Below are 20,355 nucleotides of genomic sequence, written 5' to 3' on the forward strand. Positions count from 1 at the left end.
CCATTTATCTTTTGAAATTTTATTCACGTTTAATCATTTTAATCGGCTTGAACTTCTTATTGTTTAATAGCTCATATTATCAAATTATCTTTTATCATTTTGCTTGATCACGGTATGGGCTAGCATATAAGTCCGTCGGTCGGTGGGCCGGTCGGTTGGTCGATCAGTCAGTCATGCGATAGGTTCGTCTGTCAGTCAGTCGGTCATTCGATAGGTTGGTCGGTCGGTCATTCGATAGGTTGATCGGTCGGTCAGTCGGTCATTCGTTAGGTCGGTCGGTCAGTCGGTCATACGATAGTTCCGTCATTTGGTCGATCAGTCAGTTTCAACCTGCATAATACGGACACTCTCTGGTCCCTTCGCAGGCCGCAATAGCATAATTCGTCTGCATGTAGTAAAAAAACTTAACTATTCGTAAACTGCTTCCCTTCCTCAAATCACAATAATAATGAATAGCATTACGAAAGCTAGCGTGATACCAGACATTGCGGCGCAAATATTCTGACTGGTCTACCTGTGCTCATTACGCAGGATTACTAACCAACGTAGAATAAACATCTTATCTTCTTAATGACGTACTTTTTAGCAATTTTGAGTCCATCTTCTTAGAATTAGCTGCAACCATCTGCTCATGTTGTTTTTGTTCACACCCCAAATATTTTTTTCACGGTATATCCCTATCAAAAACACAATTAAAAACCAATTATTCATGATAATATTAAGAGCCGAAGGTACTGATATAATTTGCGCAAATTACAATGAAAACAAAAATTACACCAGTATGTATCTTATACCACGGGGGTTTGTGAGGTAGCTTATTCCATGGTGGGTAAATATGAAATATCATCAGATGTGCCGTAAAAACCCGGTTTTAATGACTAGCTTTTTTATAACTGGAAGGTCTTATATCGTATATCCGGATGGGGGGGGGGGGGGGGGGGGCGGTTTGGAATACAGAGGTTTCTCCTATGTTTTCATTTAATGTCGACAGGTACGAGAGTGGCCTTATAACCGGGGAAGGCGGGGGGGGGGGGGGGGGCTATAACCGTCGAAGGAAGTTCAAAGCTTGGTTTAGTGTAGTGTCCAACACATCCGCTATTAGTGTTGTCACGCAATACTCACTCCCAAACTTCGCGGATTGAGCGTTGCGTGCCGTCACTAATATTGGCTTCGTAGAAAGCTAATTTTAATACTAACACTAATTTCTTCGTATAAGAGTTATTCTAGAAATGGCAGCAATGTGGCTTTGTTTACCTCTGCCCAGGTATTTACCTCTTATTTTATTTTTCCTTCCCTTCCATTCTTTCTACTCTCTCCTTAGGGTTAGGGATCGCTATGGTGGGTAACGTAAGTGCAGGCAAGGCAAAGACTTAAGAGAATTCGAAACAAACGTGGAAATCCTGTTTCAACCTATGAGTTATGCTTACCGGCATTGAGTAAAAGAACAGCACCACGACTGCTAGCAGTAAAATAAACACTAGGAAGCCTATGATATACCACTTGTACCGCCGCCAGAGGATGTATCTGAGGCTTTTCAAAGGATTCGCAAACCAAAGAAAGGACGTCGCTGGCCGGCTGCGGACAAAAAAACATAAAAAAACTGGGTAAAGGAGTCAGACTGGGAGAATTAAAAGGAGTACGAGAAAAAAATACAACGCTTTTCTTTAGAAATGAGAGCAGAGGAGCGTGGACACAATAAGCCACTCTCGTAATGGCTGTCAAGTGCACGAAAACAAGGCCACCCAGTCATCATTTCACAATAAAAGATATAAAAGCACATGAAATGCGTTTATAGGGAAAAAAAAGATAAAAAATTGCCCTTTTGCTTTGCTTGAATTCATGCTATCCATCTTCATTTTGAATGAACAGCTTTGCTCAGCCCTGAGCATCGGACTTTCGTGCGGGAGGTCGTGGTTCGAGTCCCGGCCGGACCAACACTCAGGGTCTTAAAATAACTGAGGAGAAAGTGCTGCCTTTGTAATTGCATCTGCAAAGGGTTAGACTTTTAAGTGGCTCGGATGACCACTTTAAATGGCGGTCCCGTCTCTCCACACTTACTAACCAACATCTGAGGGACGTAAAAGAACCACTGAGGACGTGGAAAAAGAAACGTGGAGGGACGTAGAAACCCTGGCAGAGACCACCCTCAGTGCCTACACCTCATACTAACCATCTCTCATTCATAAATCATTGTAAAGCGCTTTTGAAAATATCCATATGGAAAAGAGCGCTATATAAATATCATAATCAATCAATCAAGATCACTGGGTGACCTTATTTTTGTGCGCTCATCAGTCAATATGAAAACGGTGAATGATAATGTATGTACCTTACAAAGGAACTAACTGAAGGTGAAGTGTGCTCAAAATGTGGCCACGAATGATAACGATGTATGATTCTACTTGCTTAAAAATAGTATTAACCGCAAACCGATATTGAAGAAATAGAAAACGCGCGCGCGTGCTGTGGCTGTTATAAAGCACGCGGGGATAGGTAGAACACGAGAGAAGTGTTTGGAGAAGCACGACGCGTAGCGGAGTGCTTCTCGACACTTCTCGAGTGTTCTACCAATCCGCAAGTGCTTCATGACTCCACACAGCACAGTGAGCAAGTTTTTTTTTTCTTTTATAAAATACAAAGAGGTGTGCGTGCTGTGTGCTCTCATAAAGCATGCGCTCCCAACCAATAAGAATGCGAGATTTATAACAGCTATTTTATATATTTATATATAGCAGCCAGCTACACGAGAAAAAAAACAGTATAATAGTATAATGCGTATATATATAGTATAGTATAATGTATATGAGTATAATGCATAGCTGTGAATTGAGTAGGTATATTAGTAAACTCAGAAAATTGTGCGCAACTAAAATACCACGAGACATTTGAAGCAGTTTTGTTTTCAACGATTAGTCCATGATGCACACATTTGAAGTTTGACTTACTTTGGAGGATCCAGCGTTGGATTCATATTTGGGTCTGAACGTCCTTTGCCTGCCGGTTTTTCCGTGATCTCATTGGATGTAATAATCTCTAGGGTCATCTCGATCTTACCCTTTAAACATCCAGAAAAAAATGTTAGTTTTACATTCTTATATATTTCAAAAGGAATTTCTACAGCGGTGAAATAAAAAATGGTTAAGTCAGAGAAGTAAAGAGATGAGCAAGACGTTAGAAGAGATTGAGCTTCATACTGGAGAAGGACAGAGAGATATGAAAAGTCTAAGCTCTATGCGTCAACTAGCAACTATTGGTAACGGAGACATAATGATGATGATGATGATGGCGATAATGATAATGATGATGATGATGATGATGATAATGAGGATGATGGTGGTGGTGGTGATGATGATGGTGATGAAGATAATGATAGTGATAGTGATAGTGATGGTGATAGTAATGGTGATAGTGCTAGTGCTAGTGATGGTGATAGTGATGGTGGTGGTGATGGTGGTGATGATGGTGGTGGTGGTGGTGGTGGTGATGGTGCTAGTGCTAGTGCTAGTGCTAGAGATAGTGATAGTGCTAGAGATGGTGATAGTGATAGTGGTAGAGATAGTGCTAGTGATAGTGCTAGAGATAGTGATAGTGATAGTGATTATGGTGGTAATGTTGGTGGTGGTGATGATGTTGAAGACCTCGTACCATGTATGTCAGTACCGTACGTTCCCTATTCACACAAAACCCGCTCTATTCCTTACCGCTAGCTCATACTTCTCGTCTTCTTCCATCATGCAAGGCCACCATCCATAGACTCTCTTCATGTCAAACAGCGATACAGTCTCTATGGGTTTTTTATTTTTTTTGTCTTTCTCTGTGCTGACGTTCAGTTGTTTCAGAGAACACTTTTTAGCACTTTTGGCAGGCTTTGGCATATTTGTCAGCACGAGTTCCAATTGACCTTTAGAAAATAAAAGAATGTACGCGTTAAGGAATACATATAGAAGCCAATGTACTTGGCTGGTAATTTAGGAAATGAAAAGTGCGGCCTGTTTGTTAACTTTGAGAGACCGGAGTGAGGTTGTGATGCCACAGGGAACCCAAACTCTGCTTTTATCTGCCACAACAAGTCTGTTAGCCAGAAAAGAAAGTATAACATAACTGTAGAGAGATCAGGTCCTTCTTACCTAGAAAATCATCAGGACTGAAGATATCATTGTCCCAGATTTGGAAGATAATTTTAGGAGGCATTCTGCTCTCTGTCATGTCCTTGCTCCAAATGTGTCTCTGTGGATCACTTAATGTGCTTACTAATGCTTCTTATCAACAAACTAACAAGATACCGCAATACATATGGTACAAGAGTACAAGTTCCTTTATTACTGCCTTCCATTCCTCCTTCCCTCCCCCTCCCTCCCCCCTCCCTCCTTCATTTTTCCCCTTTTATCTTCGTTCCTTGGTTGGCTAAGGTGAAAAACTTAAATCATTGAAATCAAAGTCTTACCTTTTTTCTGACAACCATGACTTTTTCAGCAGGAACATAAAGGAAAGGAAACAAGAAGCGCCAGTTGAAGTTGCCAGTTCCATCAAGAGATCTGAGGGAAAAGAAGTACGCACGTCAGTAACACAGCCTATATTTAAAAAAGGGTCAGTGAAATAGAGATGAGAAAAAGAAGGAGATAAAACTGGGTGAGAGAGACGGTGAGAGACATGTGAAAGTGGATTCAACGCGCCTCATCTAAACAGCAATCATAGTATCTTTAAAGACATTTCTTATGCATGTAAGAAAATATCCTGGAAGGACATGCCCAGTCGTGACCGCGACCTCGACGCTGCGGCATTGCATGAGCAGCGCACTATGTTGGCTTTTTCATTTATCTTATTCATTTACGCAGCAGTGTTTAACATATTATTTGAACAACTGTTATATTCAAAAGAAATAATAGATTGTTAAAAGGCTGTCATCGATATCTTACCGTGATAGTACTGTGTGGTCTGACATTTTTGAAAAACATTCATACAAAATCTGCGCAAATGTTTTTCTTTACTTGTCATTAATTCTCGCCTAAATTTTCTGGACTTACCTGAAATGCACGTCCGTCTTTTGAGGATCATCGATATCTGCAATCCATCTGAAATAGTAGGTTTGACATTACTTTGATTGATTATTTTAAAAAGTGTAAGCATTTTTTTAAGTCAAAAAACTCAATTAGCTATTAGAAAAGTGAGTATGATTATGGATTGATGGGGAAGAGGAAGGGGAAGGAGAGGGGGAAGGGGAAGGGGAAGGGGAGGGAGAAGGAGAGGGGGAGAGCTGATTGGATTTGGATTTGTCACTTCAATCATTAATTTACTCTTCCATTGTATACTTAAGTTTTATAGCAAGACGAGTCCAAATTACTCACCCTTTGACGTAAATGTCACTCATGGATTCTCCAGTGATTGACGTCTCTTCCAAGATGACGTCACTAGTATTCCAAATAATGACCCTAAGTTCATGCCTGAAGAAGCAGGGTTGGAACAAATGATCAGAAGAAAATATTTTCAACGGTACCATAGAATGAAAGAGAACAAAACAGAGAGCCAACACAGAACAGGGGCATTAAATCGAAACGCGGCACAATCTCACAAAGTCCAAAACTCGTACAGGAAGTCATAAAGATATTATCGCGCGCGACACTTGTGAGCTATATCATGATTTCACACGGAACAGACAGATAAGCGAGTGAGAATCGAACGTTGCAAAATATCGAATTTCATTTTATTTCCCCAATAAAACCCCTTTGGTGAACTGTCAAAAAATAACAATTAAAAAGTTCAATGGCTTTTTATTTTTTTATTGACACCTGGCATACTTGGATATATCTAAAGGTTGCAGCAATATATGACACTATCAGTTGCAGTGACGTTTCTCTCTAGTTTTGATAATAATGTCGCCTAATGTCGCCCAATTTCACCATATGTCGCAGCGGCATTTTACTCCAATTTTGATAATGTCGCCTAATATCGCCCAAATTCATCATATGTCGCAGCGGCATTTTACTCCAATTTTGATAATGTCGCCTAATATCGCCCAAATTCATCATATGTCGCAGCGGCATTTTACTCCAATTTTGCTAATGTCGCCTAATGTCGCCCAATTTCACCATATGTCGCAGCGGCATTTTACTCCAATTTTGATAATGTCGCCTAATGTCGCCATCAATCGCCGCGACCTTGGACCCCATAGTAGACCTATTAAAGCATTATTTCTTTATTCCAAAACACTAAAGACATTTGAGGAAAAAAGTCCACTTACTGGATAGGAATTCTTGGTGTAACATCAACAGGAGGTCCTGGTGGACCGAGCGCTACAGGAAACATATCTATCCATAGCTGCACTTTGCCCTATAGAATTGAAAGATGTTTGTGACGATAGTATAGAGGCTTTTCCCCATCACGTGATGGCAGTCCTGACAGGAACAATTGAATCTTGTCTAGTCTTATTTACATGAGAAAGAATTAAGTTTCATAGGGGAAAAAGACTCTAATGTTTTGCCTACTGTCATGGTTGCCATCGCGTGATGGTGAAAGCCTATAAGAGCGCAATTGTGAACCGGCGTCAACTCCCGCCGTACGTTGACGTCACACAAATAAGGAGAGGCTAACCACAGGTAGCCAAATTGAGAATGGTAGCTTACTTGCTCAATATTAGGCTGTAGAGAGCTGTATAAAGATCTAGTTTCGACGTGCTCAGGAACCAATGGTTCGCCATTGAGGACATGAAGCGCTAGTCTTTCATCTGGAGGACCAAGATCTGGACTCATAGTCATACCTTCCTCTACAAACCACAGAAAAACTTATAAATCAAGGGGTGAAGATAATGGTTGTGATGATGAGGAGGTTGATGATGATGATGATGATGACGTTGGTGGAGCAAGAGCTTCATCTCCTATTTCTATGTGAGCCTCATTTCCTACACCCCACACGTCGTACTCCACACCCCCCCCCCCCCTTCCAAATAACCATACAAATGAATGGATTTTTTCCTTACCGAATTCTTCAATGGTATAAATACGTTCTTTATAAATCAGCCTAGTGTTACCAAGGTACTTGGGAGGACGAAAACTTCCAACCTCGCACAATTTTTCTAAAATCTGTTTGGGCTTCTCAGAATCTCGCCATTGATTCTTTCCGGACCTGTATGAACAATGACGTTTATTATTAAGAGGCGAATCTAAGATTTTGAAAAGATGGAGAGAAGTCCTTAATAAATAAGGTTCAAAGACACTTTCTTCTTGGATACAAATGCGCAAGTACTTAAAAATATATCTAACCAATTTACTAAAGGATGTAAAATGCAGCCAAATGAAATTCGAAGGTTTACAAGTAACAAACAAATTAAATAGCCCTCTTCCGTAATATGCTTCGCACAAAGGTTTCAATGCGAGGCTTCGTGCATAAACTCAGTGATTCGTGAAAGGAGAAAAGAATAAATTTAATTTCGCACGTAGCCTTGTGCTAAGACCCTTGTGTGTGACAAACGAAGCATATCTCGGACGTAGCCTTGTGCTAAAATCTTTGTGTGGACTATGGGGTTTAGTTTGCACTTGAATAATGTCATAAGCAACGATTTAGAATGGGCAGGGGAGGAAAGGGAGGCATGTTCCCATGGTCCTCCTGGGATCTGACACTAAAAGTAACAATTACGGTTAGTGTCTATTGACGGCGTGCAGATCGAAACATAATTTTTCGGATTCAGAATCCATCCTCATACATACGTGTAATAAGATCGAGGCAAGCCACATGTCGCACGGAAACGAGACAGGAATCTATTCTCAAGGTCTATCGTAGTCTCTCCAATCAAGTCATCCTGGCCTATCATGTCGTAGTCGTAAAAAGAGATTTTGAGGTCTTTAGCGATGGGTATCAAGGCTGTTAGTTCAAACATTCTGTAAAAGAAAAAAGATTACGATAAAATGTAAATACAACTGACGACATTGTTTTCTCCAGAAAATCTGACTTTAGCATTGATCAGGTCTCTTGAAGGCGAATCGAAGGTCTCTAAAGATCACACATGTCTATATGATTTACTAGGTGAGTCTATTGGAGAATTACCACAGGGATCCCATGGAACCAATATGATACTGATATTGAAATTTTTGATGAATCCCCATACATTTCCTTATAACATGACACCACAGAAACCAAGCTTGGGCTACCTGTGGTAAGGGACCTGACAAACGGTCTAAAAATTTATTATCAACCGACCCAACAAATGCTGGATCAAATGTTGGGCAGTTTGTCAGGGCCCTTAGTAGGAAGAGAGTGACTCTGATTTGCTTTCGCCTTACTTTCCTATCGTTGGATTCAGAGTATTAGGAATGTAGTTCTCCTGATCGCTAATCTTCTGTTTGCCCAGTGTTATCTTAACGTACGGATCTGCCTATAAGAAAAAAAAAAACCCGGGTTACTAAAGGGGCCCGGGTTACTAAAGGGGATTAACAGTAAAAAACAAAGTTCAGAAGTAAATATGTTTTTGAGAATTTACCAAGCCATTTGGATCCATTGGTTGTAGATCTATGCCCTAAAAAGCAATAACACGGAAAAGTTTGAAACAAAGTAATCCCCAAACCTCCACAGAGAGCACCCTGAATCTGGACTTAGTCAGAAAACGGCTAAATTCAAAAATCCAACTGAAATTCGGTAAAAGGAGGAAAACTGAACCCGAAGAAATACCCTTCAATTAAATTCCCTATTTGTTCTGGCTTTTTGAAAGGAGATATGACGAAAAGTATATATTAGTCATTATTATTAAGAGGATAATCCAGCATTATCTCTCGTAATTAATAAATAATAATGATAAAACAAGGGCGGATCCAGCCAGAATTTCAGGGGGGGGCTAATTAAGTTTCTTCCGTCAACACAACGGAAAATAATAAGAAAAGCATCTAATTCTACAGTTTTGTATTTTTTTCTCCCCCCTGGATCCGCCCTTGTAACAATGATACATAATATTGCTGTTGCTGCTTTGATGATAGTTAATGAGGATGATGATGATGATGTCGATGATGATGATAATGACGATGATGATGGTTTTGGTGCTACGAATGAAGATAACGCATTCAGTGACTGATGGTGAAGCCATCAAGATGAATTAACATGATGGCAGTTGTAAATGATGTTATCGACATTTAATTTTATGAATTTAGTGTTTGTTCGCGTGATTGTAATTTTCCTAACGGATTATAATGCAGTGGACTGAAGAGGTTGATTTAAACGAAACTAGTTTCCACTGAATATTTATTTGTCGTTTTGGCGTACGTAGAAAAGATAATTCAAGTTAGGGATTTATACCTAACGAAAACAACTTATTATATATCGTACTAAGTCATATGGTGCGCGTAGCTTTGCCGTAGCAGCGCCCAGACTATGGAACCGTTTACCACCAGATATAAAAACATCGCAGTCTTTGGAAATATTCAAGAGAAAACTAAAAACATTTTTGTTCAATTTGTAACTTTAATCTTTTTTTTTTTTCACTTGACACTTCGTCGTGGTATTTGTAAAGCGCATTGAGAGTCTATAATGCGCTATATAAAAACATATTTATTATTATTATTATTATTATTATTATTATTATTATTATTATTATTATCATGATTACAAAATCTTTTGAAGTCTTGGCTAAAACAATTTCAGAAAAACTTAAATTAGATGATCGCTCATAACATGTCTGTTTGTTACCTTGACTATGTATAATCGTATGACGCATTCCACTGGTTGGCTAGATGGCAAGCCGTGAAGGATCTTGGGTGGCATAGCAGAACCTGGGTCACTTGGTAAGGGATATACACGAAACGTTCCCTGAAAGAAAGAATGGATAAATGAATGAATGAAAGAAAGAGAGAAAGGTAGGAAGAAGGGAAGAAACTGGAAAAATTAATAAATGGAGGAAAGATGGAAGATGAAAGATGAAAGATGGAAGATGAAAGATGGAAGATGAAAGATGAAAGATGGAAGATGAAAGATGGAAGATGAAAGATGGAAGATGGAAGATGGAAGATGAAAGATGAAAGATGGAAGATGGAAGATGAAAGATGGAAGATGAAAGATGGAAGATGAAAGATGGAAGATGAAAGATGGAAGATGGAAGATGAAAGATGAAAGGTGAAAGATGGAAGATGGAAGATAGTGAAAAGGAAAGGGAGAAGGAGGGCGAGTAAAAATAAGAAGGGCAAAAAGGAAGGATAGAGATAAGATAAAATGGCAAGTACACTCAGCACAAACCTGAAGGACATTCTTTTGAAACGAAACAAACCTTAAATTCTCCCACGTCTGTCAAATCTTCTCTATCTCCAGACTTTATCTTTCCTCTGTAGAGAGGAAACGTCTCCACAAAGTCTTGAAATTGTCTAAAATGCTCAACTCGTTCAAGGTCTGTTGGATATACCTAGAAAATGAAACCAAACAGTTAATAAACAAATAGAAGTACCACATTTACGTTTCTGTTACTCAGGGATAGCCTCAACTTTGTGTAGAATATTCATGTCTTCCAGTGAAAGTCCGTGAAATTTCGAAGTGTTTGTACACAGGCTAACCACTCTAATAAATGAAGGAAATACTAAATGGTGTCTTGTCTTTGTATATTTAGTATATTGTACAGTAGAAAAACAAAATTGTTACCAAGGGGGGTAGGGGAGATGACAAAAAATCGATAGCGCGCGCGCATAAAAAGACAAAGACAAGACACCATTTAGTATTTCCTTCATTTATTAGAGTGGTTAGCCTGTTTTTTTACTGTTGGTATTTGTGAATATTTAGACATTGATACGAGGCTGATCCGCGCTAATGATGTTACTTTTGGTGTTGATGAAAGTACATTACACGTTATTGATACAACTATTGGCACACATGAATGTACATTTTCTGTTAATGAACAGCAAAAGGTGTATAATGATTGTGAGATATGGAGTGAATGATTGCTATTATACTCAGATAATAAAAATAAGACCAAGATGAATGTAAAGTTTACATTCATCTTGGTCTTAGTCTTATTTTCATTATGAGTATAATAGCAATCATTCACTCCTTATCTTTATTATGATTGCTATCACAATCATTATAATATAACTTTCATATAGTACTAACTTAGCATTACAATGATAATGAAGATGAGTTCTGAATATACTAATAAACAGCCTTATCTTCTGTAGACCTTAAGTATCTTGCTCATCGCCGCGACAGTCATGATCATTAATTTATTTATTTTATTTTTTTCAGGAAATTATTATCTCTTAACCATCAATAGTTAATGAGAACTCGACTTTTTAAGAAACCATATGCCCTATTTCAAGATTAAAATTGTTTACATATCTGCGTTTAGTTCTCTTTACTTAATTTCTTTACAAACTGATCATTCATTTCAAATTAAAAAAATATATATTTAACTTGATCGCAGCTGGTTGTGAAATCTTTAAAATATTGCTTACTTATTACTCCATAATTTATCCCATCCCCTCCATCCCCTCCATCCATCCATCCATCCATCCATCCATCCATCCATCCATCCATCCATCCATCCATCCATCCATCCATCCATCCATCCATCCATCCAAAACGCTATTTTTGAAATTATGCGCTTGTCAAGAGGCAAGCAGTGATGAGCAATTGCGCATATTTCTACTTAGTGTAATAATCTAGAATTGCTATGGCAACCGACGCTTAGTTATCTACCCTGTAATGAACCAATTTCTATCCCACACGCAAACCCTTTCTTTTTTGCCCATTTTGCACAACTTGAAATAATCTAGAAACATCTTCTTATCAAAGAGCTTGGTGTTCTTGGTATCAAGATACTTTTCAGTTGCCTTCAATTTTGTCAAAACTGAATTTTAGATTATCTGCTCAGGTTTTTTCCACTCTGTTATCCATGTTACGCTAGTCAATTAATATGACACCCAACAGAATCGTGCTGTGCTCTAAGAACGGCATCATGGGACCAAAAATAATGGATCCGCGCTCAAGCCTTCAAGATAAGTTAGTGGGGCCTCCGGCGTACATAAGAGCGAACTGTTTCCTCTGTTTTTTTCTTCACTTTATCATTTTATTGATAAAAATGAATCGATAAATCAAACAATAGAGTGCTTACAGAAACTTCAAGCTCAATATCGGGCGGTCCGGGCGTAGTGATCAGCACGCAGTCATCCCTTTAAATAAGATCTCTGAGCTGTTTGAAAATAAAAACCTTGTGGACCAAAGGAGAGTGTTTATCAATTTCATTAATTTCTCAGTTCACTCTATGAGTAAACGAGGCAAATTGGCTCTTTATTCAAGTAGGCTAAATACGTTAATGGGAGGCCTTTTCCGATATCACGCTGTTGACTTACAGCTATCGAAAACTAATTGGCTTGTTGTGTTCTAGAAAGATCAGTGTGTTGCCTATTACTTGATTAATCATTAATATAAAAAGACTTTCATCTACCAATATTGGCTGTGTCACAGTTGCTTTGTACTGTTTTCTGCTTGTCAGAAAATGTTCAAACTGAGTTGGCATTTTGAGATCTTGCTTTTTGCGGTAATTGGGGAAAATGAATTGTGAAAAATTTGACTTGCGGATATTTCTTCTAACTTAATATTTTCCTAACTTAATAGCTTGGGTTATTTGAGGGGCCTTTTTAGATGTCAGGTTCGTAGGAGAGCAGCTCGTGTACGACTATTAACTGGTTTCCTTGAGGAACCAATCAAAATCAAATCAACCAAATCAATCAAATCATCCAATCACATTGCTCGAAACGGTCCAGCACGAATTCGTGAGTTTTCTCCGGGTAAATTATGCGGGGGGAAAAACCTTTGAATGCGGCAATTATCTATTTACTTTAAATCCTCAAATCTGCCACTCAAAGTTATTAACCAAACTTATAACAATTTCTATTTAGACTAGATATAACATATATAATAAAGTCACACTTCATTTTCAATTCAGTTTAATGACATTAGTTTTGTTTGAGTCTTAAACATCTAGATTTTCAAAACTATTCTCTTTTTACTTAATGTATATCACAAAAACTGAGACGTATTTGTCAAACAAAAAACTTCTTGCAAAATTGACGACATTGGAGTAATTCAACTTTTTACTTTAGCTCGTACATTTGTATACATATATTTAACTTTTTCGCACGTTTTTAAGCACTTTTCTATAATGTAACATTGGAAATCTGAATATTTATCATGAATTCCTAATTTCCCCTGAAACATTTTAGCCAATTTTAAAATTTTGAAAAGCTTTGATCAAAAGTTAAAAAAAAAAATTTCTAACTGCATTATTGCTAACATTATTGCTAACGGTCAGCGCTGTATTCCTATATTGAGATCTACATTTCACAATTTTGATAATCTTAAGTGGTACGTTTTTAAGCTAAAGTTGAATTAGTTGAATAATGAATTCATTAATTCTGCTCGCAAAGGGCAATCATTGACGAGCAAAAACATGATAATTTTCGACCCAAATCGACAAAAATTCAATTCAATTTATTTTCTCACTTTCTAGAGTACTAGTTCTGCATTTTCTAGGATTTCCTTGATTGATATTGAATCAATCATAGGTTGTTTTGAAAATTGTTTTGAAATTGTTATAATTCTGTTTGAAGTCATGGAGGATATTTTTGAAGGAATTGAATTAGGCTGGGATAGTTTCGATTCTGGACGACGCTAAAGGATGGATGACAGTGCGCAATCTCATCATTAATAGAACTCTTTTCACCGCTTGTCGTATTTCTCTCATCCGCCAGCAATAAATCAGAGGATTCATGAAGGAGTTGATTATAACCACTGTCTCCGTCACGTCCACAGCAACATACAAACTCTGGTACCCTTCAATATTACCATTATGATTGTCACTGTTGTACATAAGCGTGGTATACAGAATGATAATCAGTACGCATATGTAAGGAATATAAAACAGGACAAAAAGACAATATACCAAGAACATACTAGTCACGGATTTGCGGTAGCGAGCCATGTTCAGAGCGCTGCCCGTTACGCTGCTATCATTGTGGCCCGTAGACTTGGACTGGGTTTGTATTTGGAAATTATGTCTTCGTAGAACGCGATAGATACTAAAATATATGACGGATGTCACTAACAGGAATAAAGGTACAACAACGCACACGCTTATGCGGTACATTGTCATGCTCCAAATCTGTATCGTTGATATTGCACCAAAGATAACCCAAAAGCTAAGCAGAATAAAAGAGACTTTCCTGGTCGTAACGATAGCCGCGTATCTCAAGTGCCAGTGTAGCGCAAGATACTTATCTATCGTGAAACCCGCGATAGTCAAAAACGACACTCCACAAAACATCACGCCGAAGAACGTGTAAGCAACCTGAACGGTGCACCAGTTATTGAACGGTCTTCCTTGAAGTTTAGGAACAATCCTGGCAACGTTAAGAGGTGAGACGAGAAGTCCGACTCCAAGATCAGAACACGCTAGACCAATCAGTAAAACATTGGAGACGGTTTGAAGGGCTGGAGTTATGCCTATTCCAAGTATTATGACAAAGTTCCCAACAATCGTAGGTAGGCATATCAGCCCATTAATGATGAGAATTGCCATGTAAGTAGTTGAGAAGACTTGTGTGTAGTCTGCGGGTTGGTTACCGATGAAGTAGCACTGATCATACGAGAAACGAGTCGAATGCGAGGAGTTGTACATGTTTTTTTCCTGAAAGTGTTTCTTTAATTATACAATTTACTTCTGCTTTCTTCAGTCATAACCTCTATAGCCTAAATGCCTGCTATATGAAATAATGGTGTCAAATAAAGGCTTGGAGTCTTTCACACCGATTAAGCTTTTTAAGAAAAGAAGCACTCAAAAATTAACAGTTTGATTCAAAGCCAAACAAAATCCCTCCTTAAGTGGTCTCCAGGAACTTAGTCTACGTCTTTCAAAGGAGAGACGAAAAGATGTCAATTAACGTACTTTTCCAGTCGTGTCATCTCCAGAATGGTGCTAAATCCATATTCAAGTCACATCCCAAAAATTTTCAGCCGGTGAATTGATAGCAGCCCGAAGAACAAACCAGTATTAAAGCCGGGCGATTTTTAATTACACTTCAATGGTTTGCCATACGCAGGTGTATTGCAGCCAAAACAATAGACTTCAGAAAATCGAGAATGACTATGTGTCAAGATAAAGTATATTACGAAGCACATATGTACAAAAAGAAGTTCATTGTTCGCATTAATTGCAGTTTATAGGATGTGAACAACAATAGATAATTCAATAGTTTTTTCTTCTGTATAATTCGCGAGTTATATTATCGTAATAAACAAAAATAGTTGACGCGCGCTAAAGACTTTTCGTCACGTTATCTTTACTCCATCTCTTCTTCTCTAAATTTGGCATTTTTTGAGCTCAGGTCGGCAGCGACACTGTATTGGTTACTTTGAACGGTGTCAATAGAAATCTGAGAGAGAAAGTCACCGGTGGAATCCTCTTCAACCTCAAGAACGTCTTAATAAAGGCGTGCTTCAATGGAGGTTTATTTATATTTATGTTTTCGCAAAGTTTGTTTATTGTTACGGGGTGAAGTTCCGTCCTATAGATTCGGCGAGGCGATTGAAGATCCTATCCCGTCGAGAAATATCATAACATTGATAGCGTCTTTCTTGGAACTCGCGCCAAAGAATGATCTTATTAATATGGCCGCCATTTTTCGTTTGTATTTTGTGTTTGTTTCAGCAATGGATGTAAATATTTTTGGAGTATCGAATAAAGGGTGTCGAATTGAGGACCTTTCAATAGTACTCCAACATGTCAAGTGAATAAACGTTTGGAACGATATTTGTTAGAGAGAGCTCTATCAGTAATTCGAGGATCTAGAAGGGTTTTTTTTGGTTCTTTTCCTAGCAACAAATTCACGTGAAACAAACCTATTAGAAGCAACGCTTCTTTTTCTATTTTTATACGATTAAGAAATTTTTTAATCTTGTATAAAAAGAACAAGAGCTATACGATATGATGTGTACATAGATTTAGCTTTAAAAAATGATCATGGACTGAGACATTTAAGTGCATTAAGTAGCTGAAATCAAGTAGTCTTGATTCCTAAAGCAATTGCAGTTTGAGCAAAAAATACTTTTTATTATTACGAAGTGTCTAAATGACCGTCAGCCGGTCACAGAACTCAAATGACTAAATGGCCGGCAGTCGATTTAAAAAAAAAAATTAAGGTTATACAAACTAAATTCCAAACTTAATGCTCCTAGCTCGATAAAGAACCGTCAAGCGATTGCATTTCTGGTTCTAGAACGAAAAAATCGTGCTTTGTTTGCGGCCGGCATATTATATTGGAAGGTTGTTTTCCGCATGGCACTTAGATATTTTTCGACTGCCGGCCATTTAGTCATTTGAGTTCTGTGACCGGTAGTGTGCATATGTGACGAAAAATATCTAAGTGCCATGAAAACAACCTTCCAATATAATATGCCGGTCGCAAACGAAGCACGATTTTTTCGTTCTAGAACCAGAAATGCAATCGCTTGACGGTTCTTTATCGAGCTAATAGAACAGATGTTCTTTGAATAAGTGAAATCCATTACGACGGGCGTTTTCCAGAACTTAATCTATGTCATATTTGAATAGTTAGTTAAATCTTTAGAGCTATTTTAAATTAAAAACTACTCCCAACCCTGTCTGTCGTTACAGACGAAAATACTATCACACGCTGAGTTTGTACGAATATTACTGAATTGAACTAAGGTGACTTTTTTTAACCGATAAAAGTGCGCGCACCCTAAAAATTTCAAATTAACACTTCAATGTTGATTGCAGTGCTTCATTTAATGATGGCATAGACTCTACAGATGCTAGAAATAATATTAAAGAGAAATATGTTTTTAGTTATTCTGTTTGATTAAAAAACAACAACCAAAACATCTGCTTTAAAATAATATTCAACAATTATTGTTATTATTAACCTGGAGCAAACTCCACATCTATCGCTACTCTTGAGTCCTTTGCATTTTTCAAGATGCTTTGCTTTCTATAAAAGCTTTGATTTGTCATTGAGAGTTTCTGTCTTTTATCAAAAAAATATGTTTTTTGTGAGAAATTCGAACATATGTTTCTTCTCTTTAAGATGGCCGCTTCGAAGCGCTGCCTGGTTGATTGTGTCAGGAAACCATTCTTTGCGTCATTCATATCCAAAATAATAGTTAACGCAATTTAATTATTAATATTTTTTATGTGCAGTTCTAAAACACTTTAGGGATTAAATCAAATAGTTCCTTGTTGGTTGTTGTTACATTTATGTATCATATGTAACGATTTTTATTTCCCTGAGGATGGCCCCGGAGGGGGAACTACCACCCCAACTTAGGTAGGGGTGTGCCGCCAGGACCTCAAAACCCTGACCCTATCCCAGACCTAAAATTTTGATTTTACATACCCTACCCCAGACTAAAACTAAGAATTGTACACCCTATCCCAGACTAACGGTTTTTCAATAGATTTCAATCAATATTTACTAACGTTTTTATTGTTTTTGTGCCGGCAGAAAGCGTAGTCTATTCGCCAGACAAAAATGACCAAATAGTAGCCCTATCCCAGACTAAACTGATACCCTATCCCAGACAAAATGTCAAAAAATGATACCCTACCCCAGACCCAAAAGCCGAAAAACCATACCCTATAGGGCGGCACATACCCGTATAGCAAATATAGGGGAGTACCCCCCCGGGACGATGGCCGAGTAGGCCAAAAGCTCGGAACATATGTATTAAATCTATTGTTGATAACACAAATTATCATGACTTTAGGGATTGGCAGAATACAAGAGAAGTGTTAGAAGAAGCTTCATTTCACTGCACACAGCACACGCGCAGGGTATGAAGTGCTACCCTTGTCAAGGACGAATGGTTTTGTAATGCAACGTTTTCATTAATGGAGTTAGTTAAGTGTTGCATGATTAATGTTTGAAGTCAAGTTAAGAAGTCATCACCACCACTCACCATCATCTTACCTCCACTCCCAACCTAACCACACTACCGCTAACAACAATATCATCATCATCATAATATATCATCATCATCGTTACGATGTATCATCATCATCATCATTATCATCGTTATGTATCATCATCATTAGCATTATCATAATCATCCCTATCGTATCATTACGATGTATCATCATCATCATCATTATGTATCATCATCATTAGCATTATCATAATCATCCCTATCGTCATCAGCATCAGCAGCACTCTCACAATCATTATCATAGTCATCACCATTGTCATCAGCATCAGCAGCAGCAGCACCATCATCATCATTGCCATCGCCATCATCATCATTAGCATCAACAACTTTATTATCATTTACAAAATTGAAAGTTCTTTCAAAATTTTCTTATTGCGACTGGCCTGTCGTCTACATTGAAAGTTTTCTTTTGTCGCAAACAACAACACAAAGAAGTAATAATAAAACCATTTGGAATAATTAGAAGGACAGGAACGCTTTGAGAGGCCCATTCATAACTCGAATCCTTAGTAAAAAAAACATTTCTTAATTTGACGTAACTTGTGTGAATAAGATAACATCCAGGATGTTTGCGGCGAGTTAAAAGTAATAGGTTAAAATTGAAAACAATTGAAAACAATTCAATAAGAAAACTAGTTGTAAAAGACAACGTTTCGCTGTCATCTCGACAACATCATCAGGTCTAATGAAAACTATAAACTCTACTATCTACTATCTCTACTATCTACAATCAAAATTTTAAAATTGAAAAATTCAATAATTATTAATTCCGCTGTCTGAGAGCCGTCATTTTAGTTTTGCAATATTATAATCATCTTGGCAGAACAGTTGCTGGAATGATCGTCTGGCGAGAAACGAATCCTGTTGTAATGGCGACGCACTTTTTCTTGATCGCATTTTAATCCTTTTTTGTTCTTGTTTTTTTGTTTGCTTTTTTCCATTGTTATACTTTGTCATGAAATATACTGAGTGCGAAATAAGGAAAAGTAAAAAAGAATGAAATCATGCATGATTTCTGGTAGGGTATACTAACGAATATCACGTACAGAACATGGAACTAAGTCATTCATTTGGTTTTTTTTTATCGTGATGTAGTTTAAATATTTTTATTTTTACAGATATCTTTAATATCCCCATCTGTAAAAAGCCTCATGGTGCAATGTACACCATGATAACTAGTTCCGTGGTGCACGGCGCGGTAAAGATAACTAGTCCCATGGTGCACCGCGCGGTTTGGATAATTAGCCCAATAGTGCACCTGCCGGTCAGAATTATCCGTCCCATGATGCACCGCGCGGTTTGGATAATTAGTCCCATGGTGCACCACGTGGTTAGTATGTCTAGTCCCATGGTGCACCACGTGGTTAGTTTAACTAGTCCCATGGTGCACCACGTGGTTAGTATAACTAGTCCCATAGTGCACCACGTGGTTAGTTTATCTAGTCCCATGGTGCACCACGTGGTTAGTTTAACTAGTCCCATGGTGCACCACGTGGTTAGTATAACTAGTCCCATGGTGCACCACGTGGTTAGTTTAACTAGTCCCATGGTGCACCACGTGGTTAATATAACTAGCTGTACCATGGCTGATCTCTCGATCAGATTAACCACGCAGATAATCATGGATATACTCTTACACAGTTTCTTTATCAGATTCTATTGTCTTTGTTAATAGCTCCCGTAAAAGGGCTTCAATATAAAAGTACTTGAGATGTTACTACGTTCAGCACTATCGAGTTCCTTCAGGTTTTCCCTTGATACCGATGATAAATCTTCAGTGAACGAATGAGAGGGTGTTGAACCATGCAGTCGTGCCTGACTTCACGCTCTCTATTCGCCGCACGTCATTGTTGCTTTTTTTTCTATTTAACATGAATGAGCATTGAAACAGTTTCTGTAAGTCTGTAAATCCAAACGTACAACGTCATTTCACATTAAGAACTATTTCAATAATTCAAGGTCGTGTTTTGTAAAAAAAAAAAAAAAAATCATTTAACATAACTGACATGAAAAATATAGACATTTCGGAACAACTTAAAGAAGCACGTACCCATGCTTGATTAACAATCCTTCCAAGAAACACTGAAAACAACGATCGAATATATAAATTTTTCAACTTTTACTAAACACAACTCTCTTGAAATTCAATGTTCAAAGAACCCCGAAACATAACAAGGTCAAGATTTTTTCTTCTCGTAGCCTGACATAAATCATGTTTCAACTCGTGGTGCCAAAAACTTCAACTTCAACGAGAGTTTCCGGTCAATAGAAAACTATTGAATTTCTAAGCCATGATTTTATTCTTATTTTTTCTTCATGAAAAACATTTCTTTCCGTCATTACGGACGTTTTTATTAATTTTTGAAAGTGTGTTATTTACTTTTCCTGAGTTTA

The 20,355-nt window shown here is 37.9% G+C and overlaps 2 protein-coding genes across 3 annotated transcripts in view; both read right to left on the reverse strand.

The window, feature by feature from the left end:
- Nucleotides 1–20,355, reverse strand: part of LOC116287042 (myoferlin) — a 65,728-nt gene continuing 45,373 nt past the window's right edge. For both annotated transcript variants that reach the window (XM_031693685.2, XM_089028563.1), the window contains 16 exons: nt 10,241–10,372; nt 9,667–9,786; nt 8,471–8,506; nt 8,274–8,365; nt 7,701–7,871; nt 6,974–7,119; nt 6,621–6,760; nt 6,239–6,327; nt 5,346–5,441; nt 5,025–5,072; nt 4,445–4,535; nt 4,128–4,227; nt 3,702–3,901; nt 2,946–3,055; nt 1,428–1,575; nt 1–677 (listed from right to left, as the gene is read on the reverse strand). In XM_031693685.2, the coding sequence (XP_031549545.2) occupies nt 645–677; nt 1,428–1,575; nt 2,946–3,055; nt 3,702–3,901; nt 4,128–4,227; nt 4,445–4,535; nt 5,025–5,072; nt 5,346–5,441; nt 6,239–6,327; nt 6,621–6,760; nt 6,974–7,119; nt 7,701–7,871; nt 8,274–8,365; nt 8,471–8,506; nt 9,667–9,786; nt 10,241–10,372 (1,752 nt within the window). In that variant the 3' untranslated portion in view covers nt 1–644. The remainder of the gene's footprint in view (nt 678–1,427; nt 1,576–2,945; nt 3,056–3,701; nt 3,902–4,127; nt 4,228–4,444; nt 4,536–5,024; nt 5,073–5,345; nt 5,442–6,238; nt 6,328–6,620; nt 6,761–6,973; nt 7,120–7,700; nt 7,872–8,273; nt 8,366–8,470; nt 8,507–9,666; nt 9,787–10,240; nt 10,373–20,355) is intronic.
- Nucleotides 12,889–15,748, reverse strand: LOC116287281 (adenosine receptor A3-like). The gene has a single exon (XM_031693984.2). The coding sequence runs from the start codon at nt 14,633–14,635 to the stop codon at nt 13,598–13,600; it is 1,038 nt and encodes a 345-aa protein (XP_031549844.2). The 5' UTR covers nt 14,636–15,748; the 3' UTR covers nt 12,889–13,597.

The sequence above is a fragment of the Actinia tenebrosa genome, unplaced genomic scaffold, assembly GCF_029948245.1.
Source record: "Actinia tenebrosa isolate PJP-AT-01 unplaced genomic scaffold, QUT_ActTen_1.0 PGA_scaffold12__29_contigs__length_12842862, whole genome shotgun sequence".
Classification (NCBI taxonomy): Eukaryota; Metazoa; Cnidaria; class Anthozoa; order Actiniaria; family Actiniidae; genus Actinia; species Actinia tenebrosa.

Coding starts and splice junctions, on each gene's coding strand:
- LOC116287281 (XM_031693984.2), bottom strand. CDS start 14,635: ATGTACAACTCCTCGCATTCGACTCGTTTCTCGTATGATCAGTGCTAC.